The sequence below is a fragment of the Anguilla anguilla genome, chromosome 13, assembly GCF_013347855.1.
Source record: "Anguilla anguilla isolate fAngAng1 chromosome 13, fAngAng1.pri, whole genome shotgun sequence".
Taxonomy (NCBI): Eukaryota; Metazoa; Chordata; class Actinopteri; order Anguilliformes; family Anguillidae; genus Anguilla; species Anguilla anguilla.
The window spans coordinates 29,627,214-29,649,121 of record NC_049213.1 but is presented as its reverse complement, the minus strand read 5'-3'; the positions used below and the strand labels follow the sequence as shown (position 1 = coordinate 29,649,121).

General features: G+C 41.1%; 1 protein-coding gene across 1 annotated transcript in view; it reads right to left on the bottom strand.

Moving 5' to 3' along the window:
- Window positions 1–21,908, bottom strand: part of iqsec1b (IQ motif and Sec7 domain ArfGEF 1b) — a 178,385-nt gene that overhangs the window by 124,361 nt on the left and 32,116 nt on the right. The window contains exon 2 of the mRNA XM_035387609.1: window positions 13,136–13,165. Coding sequence (XP_035243500.1) covers window positions 13,136–13,165 — 30 coding nt within the window. The remainder of the gene's footprint in view (window positions 1–13,135; window positions 13,166–21,908) is intronic.

Sequence of the window (21,908 nt, the reverse complement as noted above, 5' to 3'; positions counted from 1 at the left end):
CGTCAAAAAAACAAAGACAATGCTTATGTGCTGTAAATATGCTACTATGGAGCAAGAATTCCAGCAGAATAGGACTTTAATTAGGCCTACTTAAACTTTCAACTCATAAAACCTTCCTTTCTGCAAATGTTTTGCAGTATTTTTATGTAATAACTTTTTAAAATATAACTTTCGTGCACTGAAATACAATCATTATTTAAATCACCCCTTGATAAACAGTACATAAATCAGCGAGTTTGCGAAGATCTTTTAAATTGGCTCCAGGAAGGGTACAACCGTCCTCCTGCTGGTTGCAACCAGCTCAAATTAATAAAGCTGTCTGCGAGAGTGACTGTGGAGAAGATGACACGTCCTGCATCAGCTATCCCTAGATCTCTTCAAAGAAACCAGCAGAGGCCTCTCTGATCACCCCACCCTCCCCCAGGGACACCTGCAGTCTGAGGAGCCGGATCGCATGGAGCGAGTCAAACAGCATCAGGATAAATATCATGGGGCCATCGGAGTACGACACACTTCCTGCCGCAACGCGAGGCCTGGACGTACGACGGCCAGGGCCCAGAGCTCACGCAGGGTGGAGGTGCTCAGTTCCATTAAGCTGACCTCCTTGCCCAGCGTTGCCTTGTTGAGCTTCCTCATTGACCTGCATCAGCCGAAACAGACAGGGCAGCTGCCCTCCCTCACCTGCAGAAAGGGACGGAACCAGCGAACACGGCCCGGCTATCTGGAAGCCTCTGAAAACACAGGCAGCCATCGCTTCGCTACGTTCATTCGTCCTGAAGTAGCACACTGTGGCTAAGGGTGCGTGGCCTGTCTCTCTCTCCACTGGAAAGCACGCTGCACATGGAAAAGGGGCTGGAGTGAACACCAGCGTCCACAACACGCCCCACTGCGCAGTTTGGTATTGGCATTCAAGGCCTTTGATTGCACTGCCTTGCGCTCAGTTTGTGTGTGTACTCTAAGGCTGTGCATATTTTCTGTTGCACAGCAGACACCAGCACAAACTAGACCACAATCTGAATGAATCTTTTCATCATTTATTCTAGCCTGCATTCGCAACAGGGAATTCATTTGATTTCCTTCTAGCCAACATCAGAGCGGACCAGACCCAGTAGGCCTAATGTTTTATTATGGGACAGTAATCAGAGGAACAAACATTTAATCTATTGGAGTCACAGAAACACATCATTTAGACTTGACGGAGGGGGAATCTAAAATTCTTGCACAAGGCATGACTAATATCATGCCTTAACTGAATGTAGTCTCGTTATACACTGTTGTTTCCTCTTACTGAATTATTAATTTCCTAATGCAAATGTTATTTCGTTTTCCTTTTTTTTGCAGTGGCAGTGTTAAGCTCTGTAAAACATGAATTATTAAGATTTTATCCCTTCCCTCTGTTAGAACTGTGCAACAGATAGCCTACAAACTAAATTAAGTCAACTTCCACAATGTGTCAATGTGGAAAACATTAGTTCTGATAAAATACTTTGCAACATGTGATTGCAATGTGAATAAGCTGTGCTTTATGCCCGCGTTTAAACCAGTAGATCTTATGAGCAAATGCAACTGGAGGACTGCAAGCTTCGCTTCCCTGGGACCCCACACCCCCCAGCTCCCAGCAATAATCCCCGAGCTGCGGGGTTAAACCCAACGGAGATTTCCCCTTGTTTCCCATATAAGCTTCCTGTTATCGCTGGAGAGCAGGTTCCACGTTACATAACTGCAATCGCCAAAGCACCCTTGCTCCATGATGTCACATATATCTGACGGATTGTAAACTCGCAATGCCAGCCTCAGATTAGAGGTTTCAAGGACTAATTGTACTTGGCACAACAACTGTGAGCTCCAGTATATTATTCTAATGCCACAGTTGAAATAAACATTGGACCGCGGTAGCCCCGCCCCTTCCCCCACACCACTACAGGATGAGGGAAAAAAATGACCTTCAGCAGCAAATATTTTTTTAGGACATCTGGGGCAACTGTTTAAACAACCATCACCTGACAAAGATTCTTACAGTAAACAGAAGCCTGTAATGGGCAAGTGCACAGCACTGGTTTCAACACTTCTCACTTTCCACCCCCCACTCCCTTACCATCAAGTAAAAGGGCACCTAGAATTACATTCTGAAAAACTCAAACTCCAGGTTTCTGGTTGATTGATTAACATTAGATAAGTGAGTTAAAAGAAAGATTTTACTGCATATAATTTTCCAATAAACATTTGCTTCTCAAAATGAGAGAAAATTTAAAGGCCCAACCAAATCTGTAGCTTACAAATTAGTACCAGGAAGTAACAAAAGCTTTGTAAAGAATGAGGGGTGACGTGTCCCTCGCTCTTCAAGAAAACGCCTTTGAAACCTGCTTCAACCCCAACCTGTCTGGACGGTGACCTGGAAAATCCAGGGTAAATTGCAATTAGTTCAAGCTCCTTGATTCCGCTGACTTACATTGACTGATTTGACACTTCATGAAATAGGTTCTTTGACCCTCGAAGGGGGAGAATGTGACCTACAAATATTGATAACAATATCTGAACCGCTCTTTTGTTTCCCGGTGAGTAGACTTGCTGTGTTAGACTGGGAATGAAAGGGAGGTCAGACGTTCAAGGCTAATGCACTCTTTCAGCTGATACGGTGTGAAGTTCGGTGATTTGGCCAACAGGGTCTCCTTCCTCTCTATTAAGTGGAGGGCTTGCCCCATTCACACATACGGTGCTTCGCGAACATACCTTCCGATATGAGACACGAGGTCTTGAAAGCTGGCTGACAGGACACTTCTTTTGAATCGCTGAGGTAATGCAAGCTCACTCTATCTAGCAATGCAATTTCACATCACTGCACAGCCTCTGTGAGCAAGACACCGATATGAGATGAAGCTTCACTTCTCTCAAAATCCCCCTGTAGTGATGAGGCCTAGACTCCATTCCACCCACTCACTGTCTGCAGCAATGCTGTGCTAGTACCTGGCAAATGAAAGCGAGAACGCTAAAGGGAATACTGAATATCTATAATATATATATATATATTTTTTTTTTAAAACCTCATTACTGTCAACATTTCATTAAAGAAAACATTCTATTCCTTTCACTGCTTCAAATTTAAATAGTACTCAAGCAATTACCTTCAGGATATCTGGATACTATACTTGCCAGGAGCTCAAAAAGTTCTCATTTGTAATATGCAATGCTTCTCCAGGGATGGGGAATCCTCTGAATACAGGCTACTTTCCATTATGTCCTTGTTTCCATGTGACAGACAGAACACTCATCTCCATAAAACATTAAACAATAGCACGGCAGAGAGCAAAACTCCAAAATGCCAGTTCCAATAAAGGTTTTATAAGATGAAAGCAAAAGTGTCGCAGCCAAATCTATTTCTACCCATTTACACCAGTTTACACCAATTTCATCGATCAAGGAAGTGAATCTGGTTTTAGATTCAGGGAAGTCATGTGACAACAGTCAGGGAGACGGTGGGTTTTAATTGAGCATATAGATGTAAGCATTTTGTGCTATATGCATTTGTGGTGAGAATGCTACTTCCGAAGCTAAGACGTGTGTTAGCATTCTTCTACACTGAATTCCTTCAGCGTGTAAGTGGCTTTATTGAGTGTATATATGTACTGTATATACATACATACACACACAATAAAGACCAATGCCACTTCCACTGCATACATATTCATTTTCAAGCTTATTTCATTAGGAGGGAAGAGAATAGTGTTTTTTCACTTTTGTGAACTGGTGAAAACATAATGAGTGGCAAAGAACAGTAGTTTTCATACAGAATGCTTGTTGGTCTATGCTTTCTGAATAAAACTTCAAAGGGGAAATCGCAGGCTTTCTCTGGGTCCAAAATTGAAGTTATGCTACAGACATAAATTAAACAGTTATTGCTAACACAAAATAGATTCTGGAGAAATCAATATTTTCCCTTCTCTGGCTCGCCTTGCCCGTCAATCATTTGTGGCCCTGCAAATAAACACAAGACTCATTTGTAAATGGCCTTTTCCTATTCTGGCTGACATGTTTTAAATGTGCAATGTCAGAATATTTGACAGCTGGCATACTGAATTGAGAGACTGAACCATAGTTCCTGGCATTGGTTTAGTCTGTAAACAAAGGCTGTTCCTGCTACCCCCAGGAGCTAAATTATTATTAAAGTAGATGGGAAATTCTCCTGAGTTCAGCCCAGTTGATTTTCTGACGGTATAGATTTGCTTGTGTCCGCCAAACACTTCAATATGAGCAATTTCTGAAAATCACAACAAAGACAAATCACTGCTTCCGATGAGGAAAATACTATAACACAATTATGCACACAACCATACATAAATGTACTGATTGATTTACTTTGCCAATTCATCCAGAGTTCTTAAGATATATATGAAAAAAGTATGTGAATTCTGGACTGCAGAAATGAAACCCCATTATTTAATGCAGTATTTGAAAAGGCAATACAGTAAGACACACGGGGCACATTCACTGCTCTGTTGGAGGCCAATAGGCCACGAGAGGCTACCTCGGTCCAGCAGCCTCAGCGGCTAAGAATATCGGTCTCAGACACACAAATTACCAGCTCTGACACATTCTCGCATGAAGTGTTAAACATTGCATTTGGAATTGTACATTTGCGGTTGTACATTAAAAGACTATTTCAAAATACTCCGGAAAACAGCCAGCAAACTTCACTACGAACCCGGAAAGAAGTCTGGACAATGTGCTGCAGTACCATAGTGCATCAGTTTTACTTGACTAGAGCAGCAATGCAAGAGAGTATAGAGTCAATTTTTAAAAAAATTCTCTCGCACGTCTCTGACTGGAACGTGAGGTGTAATCTTAACAGCTTACTCAGTGCCGAAGGCTTCCTTCTCCACACGTGTGCAGCGTATCATGGCAATCGTGGCCCTTATGGGAGAGGTTATTTATAGAAAGCAGCGGTAATTTCAGCGGCTTTTAATTATTAATGACAGCGACTCTTCGCCAAGTAATAAGCTCAATTTGGGGGAGCGACACGCGGCACTGCGGCGCGTCGGAGAGGCGGCGGGGCGTTGGCGGAGCGGCAGCTGCCGCCGCGCGGGGGGGAGAGAGGGCGCCGGGGAGGGAGGGGCGCCGCACATCTGGTCCAGATGCGGGACAGTGATGGCGCTCTGATGACGGCCGTTGGCGTCGGAGGGAAAAGCGGGGAGGGGACCGCGCCTCTCGTTCGGCGACAGATGGGCCCTCCGGCGCAAAGTGGCCCCGGAACCCCTGTTCGGCACGGGCTTCGGTGTTCCGGTCCCCGAGCTGGAACAGGGGAAAACATGCGTGCCACAGAAAGGTCTCTCCCCGCTTCCTGTTCCATCTGTTCCCCAGACGCAATAGGAGAACATCAGAACTACGTGCTCCGTCTCTGAGCTGAGTGTACGTTTGAAGTATGCAATGGCATATCTCCCTCCCCATCACACACAATGGAAATACCCTGGGTTGAGCTTAAAACCAAAGAGCCAAGCATGAGCCACAGGGGCTGCATTAGTACGGTAGGTTTGGAGCCCTGCAGAAATGTCCTCAACTGCAGCCCCTGCTACGCAGTTCTGTAAATCCACGCGAGCAGTCGTCACAATGTCACACTCAACTTTGACTTGCCCTCTCCTCAAGAGCGTCATGTCAGCACAGCGCATTCTATATTTACTCCAGGGAACGGTGCTCTGAATGAAGGGGGAAGAAAGCCAATACGACCTGCGTTGGGTGACGGGTGTAGCAGCGGTGTCCATTACATCCCGCATCCCCGTAACTGCAGGGAAAGGACTGCCTCTCAGGCAAACGGAACGCCTGAGGTGGATCTGGAGGGCCCACCTGGAATAGGTGGAGGGACCTGATGTGCCCTGTTCAAAAATTCCTGAGGAGGGGATGCACGGTGCAGCACAGCCCTCAAGGAAATTTAATAAACTGTAAAATATAGACAGAAAATATGCGCACTTATTGGAAAATATAAGAATAAATATATTTCACAGCAACATAAAATATTTAAACATCTGAAAGTGATTTCTTCGGTATATTTTTACACATATTGTATTTTCTGCTCTTGGGAATTGATTCCATTAATATATTTTGCAGGAAGTTCCATAAAGTAGGAGCACACTCTCACAAAAGGCTACAATTCAGTGTCCTTTATCAGATGGAATTCATCTGTGCTGTCTCCAAGGGTGGCACTGTTCTACAAGACCAGCTGGTCAGGCGGAAAAGTGGGCCGCAATTCAAATCATATCAAGAGTGTGGCTGTGAAAGGGTTTAAACGCAGTGCTAGCTACCAGATACCACAGAGCAGGTGAAGACAGGATGGACTTATTTACTGCCATATGGAGTTTGGATGAGCCTGAATGACACAGATACAGTAATGACATATGGTGTGCACGGAAATTTATATGTCCCGATTTTCAAATATAATTGGAATATGACTTTATAATACATATAATTCAAAAAAGATCAGAAGTTTCTAGCGAGTTCCAAACACAAGATGTCACAAACTGTCTCCTACAGCTTGTAAAAAAAAACTGTAAATTATTGAATTTCACCTACAGTAGCAGCCATTCTCAATTTCTTTCCGCACAGATCTCATTCCAGTTCTCAGATCAGTGCACCTTTTTTTTTTTCCTTTGCAAAAACTAAAAATATCACTTAAAGAACATTGGCTCAGCTCAATCAGTGCCAAATTATGCTGTCCGATACCTATGAAATTGCTTCTGCTGCGTTAGCAAAATATCAATTTATGTTGTGGTTTGTACACTAATCCTTAACATTTCAGAATTTTTACAGCTTTGCGTATTAAATTCAGACTGTACTGGTGGGAGGCGCACAGTTCAACATTCAGTATACAAATAATGAAAAGTGCTCTATCTCAAACCATTTTCTCCTGTTGGAAGTCAATACCAGAAATGTCCCTCAGCAGGGAAAACAACAGATTGTGATTGCTGGAGGGATTCATTAGGCTGCGATGCGATGAACAACTTGGTTTTTTGGTGTAATATACAAGGTCTCAGCCAAATGGCATTCACATCGAGGATTTGTCAATCAATATCTCAGCAGTAAAATACTTTCATGAAAGCAATGGCGATTTATGAATGAATAAAAATGTAGGTTATGATGCAACACATACTGTATATTGTGAAATATTTGCAAAACATGACTCAGTTTAAGACAACCACATCGCAAAAGGACAGTAAAAAATCAAATAAATGTAATACATGTGAGAAAGTCACATAGAGCAAAATACTACATAACAAACAAGAGAAGCCTAAAACCTGTTTTAGGTTTAGCAAGTTGTAAAACCATGTTTCTAAAAAGGCACGCATTACCAACAAATCTCCAGCAAACAGCTACAATTTACTGTAGCTACAAGAGTGTTTTTGCTCTCACAACAAGGAACTTGTTATTCTGTTGACTCAATTCACAGCACATATCTTTGGAAACCGAGGACAAGTATAACTAAATCTTGATCAAAGTTGTAATACTGCTAATAATACAGTCTCTCTCTCCCCCCCCCCCACCCACCCACCATTTGCTTCCCAATATGTATTCATCACCAGTTCTCAGTCCTGGTAGGACTCTCTCATCAACCCCACACAATCCTGGAGGGTGAAGACTAGCACTTTCCTCCTCCTAGATTGCTACTGCAGCCAGCCACTGCTTTTATTCATCTGGTTTTTGTTGTTACAGGTGTGATTCACACAGGTGTCGCACTATCAGTAGTAGCAAATACATCCCCAAGGGGATTCATCATTGGACAACAAATGATCCAGCGAGATTTGAATCCACCCTGGAGTGGTCAGCCCTGCACCGTAACTTTGGTGTCTTTATTCGGCGTGCCACAGGGACACCCCTCTCGGTAAGTTCTAAAGTCCATCTTGATTGATGATCCGGATATAAAATGGCATTCCACTGCTTTAAAAGCTGTCTCCTGTAAAGTAGCCGAGTGCAGAACCAAAACAGATCCATACTGTTGAAAGCAGCAGGAGCACGCATGCATCAAAGAAAATAATAACATGCTGGACAGTGTTGATGTAAGGTGCCTAGCACAGCACACTCTCAGAGGTAATGGAACTGAAAACTAGAAATTATATTTCTATAGCGTAAACAGCAGGGATAATAGCTGCTGCACATTCTGCTATTTTGTCAAAAGGCAGAGAATGCAATCTCTACGTTCTAAATTTCAGAGTGAGCACAGCCACAGCCTTTCTAAAATCCACCAATGGAAAATGCAAGGGAGGATCACATTCAAATATGTGTGGTTTCACCCACACAGCCATCTCGTAGCACAGCTGTTCAAACAACATTTTTCGACATGATTCCCCCTTCAGTACACTGTGCTAATTCCAGAAATGAAAGGGCTGATGCTCTTCAGAGTACCACTGTTGTATTTCAGTTCCCCAACACATCTCAGCTCCACTAACTGCCCCAGTCCCAAAGCCTCAGACTGACACAATCAGCTGAAATATATAAAGCATCTAAAAACTCATTTGTATTCCCTAGCACTTGCCTGATTGGTGTTTTTATGTTTTTTTTTTTAATGCAGATTATGTTGTGTATTGTTTTTTCCTCATATTATCTATGCTCTGTCATATTTTTTATTTTTATTTCACGAGGAAAAAAAAATACACCAACATACTGATGAATGTGACGGCAAAATCACACTTTCACGAGCTGGGAGAGCACAATGGGTTGAATGGTAGTAACAGAATTGAGCGTAATAATATTTCTGGCACTTCGCTCTCTGTGTGATTACTCCACACGTTCCTTTATCCCTGCTTCACCTTTTCTTGACACAATTTCTCCGACTCCTCAGACAAATTAATGTTCTCATTCTCGAGACCTACAATTACATTCATGCATTACCGGTTATTGTAGTCTCGACTGTATCAAACGCTGACGCACGAACCCAATTTCCTCCCATGCAAAATGCTCATCATCGAAAACCGTCCTTCGCATTTTTACCCAACAATTTGGGGTCAACTATGTGGATCTGACAAGACTGCAATTTCCTGCCCGATATCACCTGCAGCACATTTGAGCTGCTAGTGTTTAGATCCTCCTTCTGTCACAGGTCTGCTCTTCCTCCTGACGGGCTGGTTGTGGGATATCTTCACTGCCAGGCTCCGTCAGACAGCACGGAGCCTGGGAGGTCTTTAAGCAGCTGTGTCCTCGCTCTCAGCCGCACAGACCATGAAGGCCCCTGCTTCAGAGTCTCTCCCATGGCTTCCCTGGCAGTGCCTCTCCCTCCTCCACAGCGGCTGTCCCTATAGCTCACATCAGCTTCAGCCCCAATATGCCCCAGCAGCCTGCAGCTCGCAGAAGGCATATATACCTGCCATCGCCACAGATTCCAAATATCTTAAAAAACACACACACACACGCCCATGTATGCGTGCGCATACACGTGTGCGCACACACACACACACACACGCACATGCCCATGCACGCGTGCGCACGCACACACACACACACACACACACACACACGCACATGCCCATGTACTTGTGCGCATGCACGCACGCGCGCACGCACACACACACAAACTTGCACATCTATTTTTTAAAAGAACAATCCAGGCCGCCCACTGTTTTTGGAGTTGCCGATGATTTGTGTCACTTGATGCTCCTGCTGACTTATTTTTATGAGCTGAAAACATCTAGGGAACTTCTGTGGGAGTAGCAATCAAAATGCATGAGCTGAGAAATGCATGTGGGCATTAAGGGCAGACTTATCCTGTCCTCTGGGCATGTTAGTGGGTACACAGAGTAAAGGGGTTGTCAACCCTTCTTCCAAAATCCACGTTGAATAAAATATCAAACTTCAATTAACTAAATGTTAATATGCAAGTCACTCGGTAGCCTTGAATATTTAAACACACTGTACCCTTTGAAACATAAAGTATTGTTTCATGTATGGATTCATGTGTGGAAATTAGAAGCATTAATATAGATTTTTACAGTTACTGCCATTAACACTGTATATGAGTGCTCTTGGCTCTTTGAACAGAAAGTGCCATTTACGTGTACTCCTTTACATATTTATTGGCACCTCGTCTTAAAAGTCAGGCGGTCATCCTCAACTAAATAAAATATACAGCAAGATTAGAAGATTAGAAATGAGCAGTAAATGCTTAGTTTCTCAAAACACATTGTTTATCAGAGTTCTAAGGACCACATAAACATTTCCAGCATTAAAGCCAGCTTTGCAACATTAAAGGCCAAGGCAATTCTTGGAATTTCTGGTGGAGTATGACTATGCATTGTGGTTCTACGCAGTAAAATATGTCTGCTTAGAACCGCAATGCATACATCTAGTCATACTTCACATGAAATGGCAAGAAATAAGGCCAATTTTACAAAATAGTGAATACAGTTCATACCTGTAAGGGTGCATTTTTGTGGTTATAATGTGTGACTCTAATCAAGATGGCGCACATTCTCGTTAGATTTTTATAAACTTAAATGGCAGCATTAAATACACTGTCACCGATGGACTGACTCCACCTATCACATAACATAACATAACATAACCATAACATAACTTAAGACGAGAACAGGCCATTCAGCCCAACACTGCTCGTCTATTCCTATCACTAAACTGAACTTAATAATAATAACTTAACATACATGTGCATGTATTGGGCCATTTCACTGAACATATGTGCATTTGCTTGTATCTACATCTGTACAGCTATCTAAATTCTGCGAGTATGGGCATGTCTGCCGGATGATGCAAAATGAATCTCCACAAAGACATAGAAATGTCAAACTGCAGCGTCCTGAAACCGAAATAATGAAAACAGCACGCTTTGCATTTTCAGTCATACATCTGTAATTCCATCAGCTTTTATCAAAGGAACACCAAGATACTGAAAACAACTGAACTGAAATAAATTGCCATTGTTACATTGTGTCATTTTTCCAAGAGCCTCCTAAGGAATCCTATCAGAAAAGGTCTATTTAAAAGCACTACCAATCAGAATGCTTTCAATCACACGTGCAAATCAGGCTCTAGAGAATTCATGCTCTTAAATAAAGTCAGCTCAGTTTCACATTGAACTAGTATATTATATTTATAATAAAATCCATGCACTCAAACAAAGATCTGTATTCATTTAAATGAAGTAAACTTAGGCTGAGTTGTTTGTTACAGTGTTACTAAGCATCTCATGTTTTCTTTACCATAGAGAAATAGGTACTAGCAGCAGGAGGGAGTGAAATTATAAACCTTGAAACCTTGGGTGGACCTGTCAATCTTGCTGATCTGAATGAACTGGTATTAAAAAACACCTGTACACAGCAGTGTGCCATGACTGATTCAGAATCGAGGCCCAACAATGAATCCAACAAAGTGAGTAAATTGAATGCAAAAAAGAATCAATTTGAATTTTGACAATGATTAATCGTATAATATTATAAAGAGACTGCGTATAAAAGACTGAATGCTTTATAGATTATTAGAATACTTGAAAAATAATTGATAGAAAAAAATCAAGGACAAAATACTGTTACTGTTGACTGCAAATCGGCAGGCGTTTAAAATGTGCCATTTCAGTCCGATTTCCTAAAGAGCCATGGTGCAGTCACAGCTCTGCTGAAGGCTGCCAACACTTCATTGGCAAGTGATAGCCGACACCTCCAGGGGCAGTTCTTAGCCTATTATCATTATTGTTTCACATCTGTGTGCTTCCAGTACATATTAATATCTTATATTTCACACTGATAAACCGGCCCAGATTCTGCGTTTGCCCTCTCACTGGGCTCTTTACTGCCCTCACAGTAATGCTCAAGTCAAGAACACCTCAAATCCAGCACCTTCATACTGAATGAAAAATAAGAAGGACAGTTTTCATCATAACAAGGTATGGAAAATATATCTGAGAATGGCCTGGATCCCAAGTTATAACTTCAGTACATGCAGAGCTTCAGAGTAAACCTCTCAAATACAGAAAAATTACAACAGATTTTATGCCCCACATGCAGGCATACTAAGAATTTCTAATCAGCTCATTTGTATATGTAGTGCCACGATAAGTAACAAAAATGAAAAATATATATACAGTGAATTAGCACATTATAAAACATATTGAACTATTCCTGCTGTACTCTCGATGTACTTGCATGATTCCCGATCAACTGTATACACAGAACCCTGGTCCATTAACCAGCCCCAGAGCTTGCCTGAAGACAGCTAACAGGCAATCTTTCCAAGTTAGCAGTATATTCTGGAGAAACCCCTTAACCAGGTCAATCCATAAGCGTTTTTCAATCACAGGTCACAACACATCTTGTTGGTACTTTCAAACTGCCTTGAGCTACTAGCAGGCACTTCAGACACAATATAAATCCATTCGATTCTGCATTGTATCATGCTGTACATTTAAGGAAGCTTTACTCAGGAGTACTACTATCACTGAAAAGATGCAGTCAATTAGCACTTCTTTGGAGTTTCAAACACCTTAAGTCTAAGTCTTTCATGTCCTCAGATCCATTTTGTTAATGATCATAATGTGCCTGTGTGACACAAATCCCTGAACTGCACTTGCTCTCATTGTCAACATAGGACAATTGCTCTGGGATGGACTAAATACACTCAGACCTGCTCTGAATTTCTCATTCATAATGATGCAAAAGCAACATTTTGGGATAATAAATAAATCAGGCAGATAAGGTGACTTACGATGCTATTTCTGTCACATGTTCACAACACAATCATTGGGCAAACTTTCCTGAGCGCGCAGACTACTTTGACTATTCTTAGCCGGCACTCCTGGAGGACGCCTCATGTGAATCGCAGCAGGGCTCTCTGTATCTGTGTTCTGTCAGGAAGCATAGCGTTCCACTGCATTCACGCCTCCCCCAGGGCAGGAACAGTTACGGCTCATCCGCACCGCTCCGTCTGAGCCACAGGTCAGACCAGCACACAGCCGCGGAGAATCAGCCGTGAAAAGGACCACCAACAGACACGGTCAATAAGGCTTTGTCAAACAGAATGCATTTAATTGGCTGATTGAGGTTGTGTCTCCATTGAGACCGCACAGCTTCACCATTCAGAGCGCACAACTGACCACAGGAAATGCTCTGACATTAAAGAGATCGATATAATTAGTATTATTTTTCTTACGTACCTGACACCTCGTGAGCTTTCACATTCAGACCTGCGGGAGAAAAAGAGGGAGAGAAAAAATTAAGTCAACTAAGAAATAACTAATGTATTGAGACCGGTCAAAATCACCTGACCTACTTTACAAAAGCAGTGACCTTACCTATTAATTTGCAATGCCGATGCCAGCCATTTTATAAGTATAATTATGTGAATTAAGCTACATTTAAGGTAATAGGGAAATAACAATTTAAAAATTATGATTGATATTCCTTGGATACTACATTTACTTCAGTCACAGTACCAGTTGTATGCTTTCATTTATCATCACTTGGCATCTGCGTAAAGACAGCTAGTCAGTCTCTAATTACATTTGGTCACATGATGCAATAGACAAAGCACACTGGGAACATCACTTATGTACCTTTGTGGTCAAACATAAATTCGATTTTGTGAGAGAAAAATTAAAGCAAAATACATTGGGAATCATATGGCAATAACCTACTAAACTGAAAACACGATTTTATGTTATTTGCTTTTCAGACATGAACCAGCATCGGCTCCGCAAAAGCCCAAGCTTCCATCGGGTGGAATTCCCCATGGTTTATCCGCTGTATGGAAAGGCACTGGTGAGGGCCACAGCCCGAGCAGAATGTGATGGAGGACTGTAATATCCAACGCCAGAGCCAGCGTACCTCAGGCGGCTCTTCAGACCAATGCTGTTACATTATTCACGAAGCCCACCTTTGAGAGACAGCCTTGTCAAAGGCACTTACGTTTACCGTGAACAAAGACCAAGGCCATTCAGACATACTGCTGCCAACTTTCCAAAATGCACTCATCACGCATAACAAGGTGCCACACATTGCCACGGACAACGCAGCAGCACAGTTAGAGTGACTCAGTGTGCCAGGTTGCCTCGTTTATCTGCAAGGTGCATCACATTAGGCACTATTACACATCCAAGTCCAAAGTCTCCTGATGGGCAGAATGGAATAGAACACAATCTCCAGTATTGCTGCAAATAGCCTATATCTTTGGGACCTGCAAGTGAAATGGTTGATATTCCACCTCTCAAGCACTGTGTGCAATAATTAAGGAAAAGCAGAGTGTTTCTTGGGTTGGAACAAATCAACTTTTCTCAAAGCAGCCGTCATGGGAAATTGCAGGCTGATCTAACCAAATTAAGCCAGTCCATTTTCAAAAATAGAAACTTTTAGAAAATGCAAAATCTCTTATGGGCTTAATAACAGATGAAGCATAGCTTTGGCTAGCCACAAGCCCTCTGGAATGTCATCCAAATGCATTTTCGGGATATTTTGAGACTCGAGTAGTTGCACGCAGACACGCACGCACACGCACACACACACACACACACACCTTCGCTCTCAGAAGTGAATCTCTTCTGAATTTAATCTAATATGTTCCTTCAGTTGGAGCACTTCCATTTGAAAGACCACATCTAGCCAACCTTTACAAGAATGACAGCACCCTCCACATCTCACAGCTTCCCTCTCTCGTTTACAGGCATCAGCTTAATAGGTCTCCTGTCCCTCTCTCCCTATGCTCTCAGTTGGTCGGAAGCTAGTTATAAAATAAGGGGGTTCGATATAATTCCACAGAACTTCTAGGCCAGGTATCTGAGTCATTTCTCAGGGATTAACAGAGTCGTTGGACACCTTGCTGCCGTATGCGATGAGACAAGTGGGCTCACATTAGACTACGATCAGTAAATTAACCACATAACTTTATGAAAGTCCATGAAATCAATGGACTGAGATTCTTAAAGGATAAAGGAAGTAAGGAAGAGAAGGGCTTAAAATTCAAATTGTGGTTATATTCCCCAGAAGTGACAACTGATTGTCTTCTTAGTTATTTTAAGAATTATAACCATTAAATTGTAATAAACACTATCAGACTCTCGTGACCTGTTCAGCAGATAAGGCCAGGGTAGGCTTGTATCCTCCGCTCATTAATATTCATATTTGTCAGACACTGTATATGAAAACCATTCCTCCTTGCTAGGATAGAGCAGGTTGTCCAGTGCAGTAACATTAGACAACCCGGCAACACAAAAGAAAGCACCATAAGCATTTCCATCGTGTAGGTAAACCTGCAGATCACTCAATGTGCAATAACCAGGGTTCCCACTCATTTCAGGAAATCAATTTCCAAGACTTTTCAAGGACAATTTCCATGACTTAGACTTACAGACATGAAACAAGGACAATGGTAGCCCAAAGCCGGTGGTGGACCGGAGGGGGGGTGGGCAATGTACCATTCATGTGCAATGTGCGAGTACCATAACCATTCAAAACTTTGTGTTGCCGCGTAACCTCAGCAGCTAATAAAAATGAGAAAAGCAGAGAAAAATACAGAAAAATATGCAATCTCAGCTGTAAATATACTGTTTAATAGCTTGACTTATAGCCTAGCCTACAATTTTCCAAGACCTCACAAATATTTCCAGGACATTTTGTAAATTTTCTCATTTTCCAGGTGTTTTCCATGACTGGAAAACTAGTCAATAAATTTCCAGGTTTTCAAGGTTTTCCAGGACGAGTGGGAACCATGAATAACGTTGTCACACTGACCCTGAATAACGCTGTCAACCCTGTTATGTACATAACTGTCACATACCTAACCTTGAAGGCTATTTAATTATTGCTGACTATTACTACCGCCTTCCCGACCTATTACGCATCTGTTCTGTGACCACCGGGAGTGTCACTAGCAGTAACAGCTGGGAGGGAGCTGAAGGGAGGGACGGCACCATGCCCCAGCGCTAGCTTTTTGGCAAAGCCACATTGTTTTTGTAGATAGTTTATGAAGCCCTTCCTTGTGGAAATGGGCACAACAAATATTAACTTTTGGGGTTATTGCAATAATGCAGTGCCCGTGGGCCTCCAGAAATTAAGCCCGTTTCTTGTGAGTCTCTTCATTTTTTGGAAAAGAAAAGAGTGTATTGGTTTTTCTACATCCAGAGAAGGCACAATGTTTAGGTGACACAAAAGTGGCAAGAGCATCATTTACATATTACAATTAGGAAGGATTTTAGTGACATACATTGTATCCAGTTAACCTTGCCCACGAAAAACCTGACATTTAGGGGAAAGTAAATCAAGCAAGAATCTTTTTTTGGGGGGGAGCTTTTCGGCTTTATTGGACAGAACAGTGTAGAGAGACGGGAAGAACAGGGGAAGAGAGAGAGAGACGTGCGACAGAGGTCGTGCGGTCGGACTCGAACCGCCGAAATCGCAGCTTGTAATGAGCATGTGGACAGTGCCCTACCGGCTATGCCACGAGACACCCCAATCATTTTTAAATATTTCTGGGTCATTTGTGAATACAAAAACAACACATTAGCAAAGACTTTGCGGATTTCAGTTTCCTGGACCTATAAGTTTAATTTTTACTAACAGTAAACTTCAAGCTGCAACCTTTCAAAAGTGCATACTGCCATTTAACCAATACCCACCAACCAACACCCTGCATGTGTGCTAGCTTTATATTTTTTATTTTTTTGCTGGTGTACGTATATCTCAAGAAAATTCTGCATGTACATTTTTCAGTTTAGGTTTCGATCATTGTCAGGTCATTGCTAGAGGGGTAATTTGTTTCATAACCACAAAAACTTTTTTAACAAAACAAACATGCTCCCAAAAAACTCTTCCAGGAAGATGTTAATGAAATGGTGATATGGTGCACTTCTTTACTGCAACAACAGGCACTGTGACGAACTGCGAGTCACATATACTGTAGTGTTTCAATAGTTAAATTTGAATTACAGGAAAAACACCTGTTATCAATCCTAAACTTCATGTTATCAAGTTTAGGATTGATAACATTAATTTTATATTGGTTCATTGCATTTCTTAAACAATCTGGGGCACGTAGACCAATTTCTATATAATACATTAAAACACAGTGTAATCTTAGCCAACTAAGTGCTTTGGGGGGAAAAAAAACTGTCACCCTGAATTTACAATTTATTTTCATGTCTTTTAATATCAATACATCCTGAATCCCTTCACAAAACACTTGTGTACACAATGCCAAAAAAACTTGAAAACATCTAAATTCTACAGTAAATTGCATCGGTCAAAACTGTCATCCATGTCTCTAAAGCAACCATAAACCTTTCAAATTCATTCAGAACATCCTCAGTGATGTACCAGTTACCCGTTTAGGGATTCAATCAGTTTTCTACTGTAAGCCAAAGGGAGGAAGCACAGTGACAGAGGTAGATAATTATCTCACAACACTATCAAACTGCCATGAAAACATGCACTATTTCACAAGGTAATTACCAAGGTGTCTAAAGAACAAACAGTAAGCAATATACTCCTTGGATAAGAAGAACAGTAGAATACATAATAGCAAGAACAGGCCACTCAGCCTGATCACTAAAACTTCACACAAGAAATTTAACACAGTATTGAATTCAACACGACCGAAAACAAATGACAAAATATTTCCTATGTTTTACATCATTTAATGAATTAGGACAATACTTTCATAAAAAAATATTCTAAAAACCTGTAACGTAGGTGCCAACCCCACTAATTAATATCCAACCCCATTGTTTTAGAAACCCAGAATTTCCCATTTCCTGTTGATTTTCTCTTCTCTCCCAGCAGCGAGAAAACAGGCACATGGACAGACGCCTCCCTTACAGTCCAGCATCTGGCCAACTCTCAGAACCCCAAGAGAATGTCAAAATGAGAGGAAAAACAACCTAGAAACAATCCACACAGCTGAACACCACTCCATATGTGCCGACACTTATTATTGAAAAGCTCCTTAAATATCATGTGGGGAAAAACAGACGAAATACAATTACCCACACGCACCATGGCTTTTTTCCCAGACTTAGAGTGTAATGACTTGAAGGATTAGTCTTAATTAAACTCAGCAGAACAACTGGGGTTTCAACCAAGCAAAAAACAGCTATTTATCTTATATTAATTGACTGCTTGGTTTTGAAAAGCTTGAAGCCGTCAGCATCATCTATCACAATTTCTGCTCATTGGAATACATTTTGAACAATTTCTATATATTTGCATAGACCTGCTTTAAAAATTGGAGCTTTAGTCATAATAGTATGGTGCATTGAATCCACAGTGAGATAGTGTTTCTGTGAAACTCTCAACCAGTTTGAAATGTTAAAACAATCTTGCTGTACTCCATTGGAATAACAAGGAGTAAACAGAAAATGCATCCACCATCTAATTTCACAGAAATGTCAGAGCACAAGTAGATACAAACTGCAGTGAAAGGGAAGAGAAACGTAGACTTGTAATTATGAAATATAACTACGAACAATTTGCATCGTCTTATTGTCAACACTTGCCAACACTTGCTAAATGAAAAAAGGGCAATTCGACCTGCCTATTCCTGATGTTGCTATGACTCATCACTGCTATGTTATCCATTTTGCACTGACAGTAGACTCATTAAAAACAATTAAAAACATGATTCAAATAAGGTGACCAATCTTGCTGTGGAGTAAATATTTTCAGACAATTGGATAATGTGCATTCATGTGTTGAACAGTGTCCTGACATTTACTCTTCATTTTTATTATCATTTTTATTCATTCATCATCTCTGTTTACATAGCAGTAAGCAATACAGCATAAGTGATCATATGAAAGGCAAAAGGGCAATTTCACATAGGCTAATACACAGCACGTGTATACAACTTTCACAATGTATATGCAAATGTATATTAGAAAACATATCACCAACATAAATTTGCCTATTTACAATGCACTCAAACCATCATACTCATATAATCTCGCAAATCACAAAAACATAAAAAACATAAACAAAGCATTGTTACCATGGAGATTAAGTGTCATTAGCCTAATTTTTAACCTTAATACTTCCTATTCTGGAAATTGTCATATGTTCCAAATATACATAAATAAAGAAATGTACAGGCCAAGATCCACCCACACACTTAGCCTATTTCAATCATCCAATAAGCATGAACAGTGCCCCAGGCAGGCATTTTAAATGTATCAACAATTACTCTTGCAAACCACATTAAATCCATCTCAAACAACACGTTGGGAATTAAGCTGAGGGAAGTCAAATGATGGACATGCTCAAAGACTCCACAACAACACTTATTGTTATAAGTTATGATGTACTTTGTGCAATACAGTAGATCCTACATAACATAGTAATAGAAGTGAGCCTAAAAAGAAGAGTGATAACGGAATTAACATCTGCCAATATTGCTATATTACAGAAATATTACACAAACGCTTCTTTAATTTCGCGCCTCGATATTGGCAAAAATTTCTGAGACAGCAGCTGAATGCCTTTTTTCTGTATAACTGATGGATGGCATATCATGCAGGCTTTCATTAAAATGAGAGTCCTTCTGACAGCGATAATTATGAAGTGGTATTTTGTTTCTACAGGTTATGGATGGTTTCGTCACTGTTGGCTAAGAGTGGGTGGAAACCTTCAGTAGCATAATAAATATGCAACATGATATAGCAAGTCTCCCTTACTATAATAAAGAAAACTACTAAATTAATTGCATAGGAGCAGAAATATTGCATATTAAATAAACCTTTGAAAATAATCTTTCAGAAAAAGATGATGAATGAAGATTCCAAACCCCTCCTTTCCATATAACATATTTATGAGGGAATATTTTTGAGATAATTTTTTATAATTATAATAGTACAATAATAAATCTACACATGCAATGATGAGACATGTCAAAAGACTTTTCAGATCAGATGTCTGTGGTGGAGATGCCTGCAAATTTTGCAATTTGTATTTTTTATTTTTTTTAAAGATTAATGATAAACACAGTACAAACTCTGAACCTCTACACATATTGACTTGGTCAAAAATCAGACCACGGTCAGACATGTTGTGATAGTGGACTTGCTTGCACCACCAGATCAAAAGTTCGAAGGGCTCAGGATCGCTAGCAGCAAAAAAACCGACAGAAAAAACTGCAGGCCAAAATAAGAGAACCGAAAGGTTTAATGTATCTTTATAAAGTATTACCTTCTTCTCAGGACAGACCCAACTCAGCTGCAACTTCAGCAACACCTCACACTCATTTTCAAGTACAGCAAGCATATCATACTCAAAACAGGCTACATGGCAACACTGGCTTACGGATGCAACGCCACTGAATCTCTTTTTGTCTTAATATTTCAACTGTCTCACCTTCACAACTCAGGGTTTGCATTCTTACCCAACATGAATTATTGAGCTGAGCCGCCATTTCTGTTCACTGTACTTTCCATGTCCCATTAAAGGTCAGATAAAGTCAAGCCATCATACTCTCCCTCTTCCTCTTCCTATTAAATCCACAATAGTTTAATCCAATAGGGTAATGAAATTAACCTTTCCACCAACTAGGCTCTACATCACAGCCCAGAAGGAGAGCCACTGTAAAGACATGGGTCTTCCTGGTCTCCTCATGGAAGGCTTAGCCTGCAATCCGAAGACCAACCCAAAGCACTGACAAACATCCCACTTCTGCACCGCTTCTGCATTATCATATCTGAGGAAGGTAGAGGGCTCGCTTGTGGTGCTCTAGCACACATTTCTGTAGTGTCCCTGGTGACAGAATCTCTTTTTCTTTGCATTTCATACCAGTGCACTGCCAGTGACCTTTTCAGTCTCAAAGAAAGTCGACTGTAATGCATTTTGCATTTCAGAGGCATGGTTTAAATTTTATTTTATTTTTTTAAACAACGCAAACATACACAGAGTGCTACCATGCTCAGTGTGTAATGCATGCCACATAAGTAGCTGGCAAAAATGCACATGCATTCACTTGAGTATCAGCCTGCACAATAATTTACATCCAGCTCCTGAAATACTGTAATATAATGAATCTACTAAACTAAGGGACATGGACATGGCATGCCTTCCATCTAGAGATATGAGAAATGTCAGTTACAGTGCTGGCTAATTAGTTACTCTGCCAGCTAATTAAAACATTTCTTCTTTTTTTTTGTTTGTGTAGACAATTCTTGAAATAGTCCTTTGCTGCACATACTGTACGTCATATTATTCACAAAAAAACATTTAAGCAATTTTGCAATTCTACACTTGTGCCAACATAGGAGTTAACCTGCAACACTACGGGTTTGAGACGGTATTTATTAATCTTGTAGATAAACAAACAAACGAACAAACAAACGAACGAAACCCTATTCATAAGCTATGCATTCACACAAAATACCATGTCAACAGTGTATAGGGCGGGGCTGCTGGGTGGCTCATCTGGCTAGGGAACCTTTCTTGTTCTAGTTCATGGAAGCGCCCCACAATCAAATCCTGAACGTGAGCAGTGCTGACTGCATGGCAGTAGTGCAGCCCAGGTTACCCAGGGTTCAATCAGCAGTGATCCACATCTCACTGTAACCCTCGTAACCTCCGCAGGTTCATCAGGCTCCTGTACTGCAAGTCGGCCTGTTAAAGCTCACATGAAGGGTCTTCCTGTGACTCAGCTCTGTTCGAGCTCCAGTTTCCAGCTGGGGGGTGAAAAATGACGCTCAGCAGCATTTGCTTTGGAGGAGAGCACGTGTTTATCTGTGCCCTCCCAAATCAATAACGAAGGATCCACTACGAAACGTCAATTACAATTGGGTATTCAAAATTATTTTTAAAAAAGGGTTTACAATGTGGGTTTAAATGTCTGGGTTTACTTCTCTGCAGCATATCTGACAAAGCTCTGAATACATTTTGAGCAGGTGCCTATTTTACCATGTGCATTAGGCTTATTGATCAAATATTTGAACTGGGCTGGAG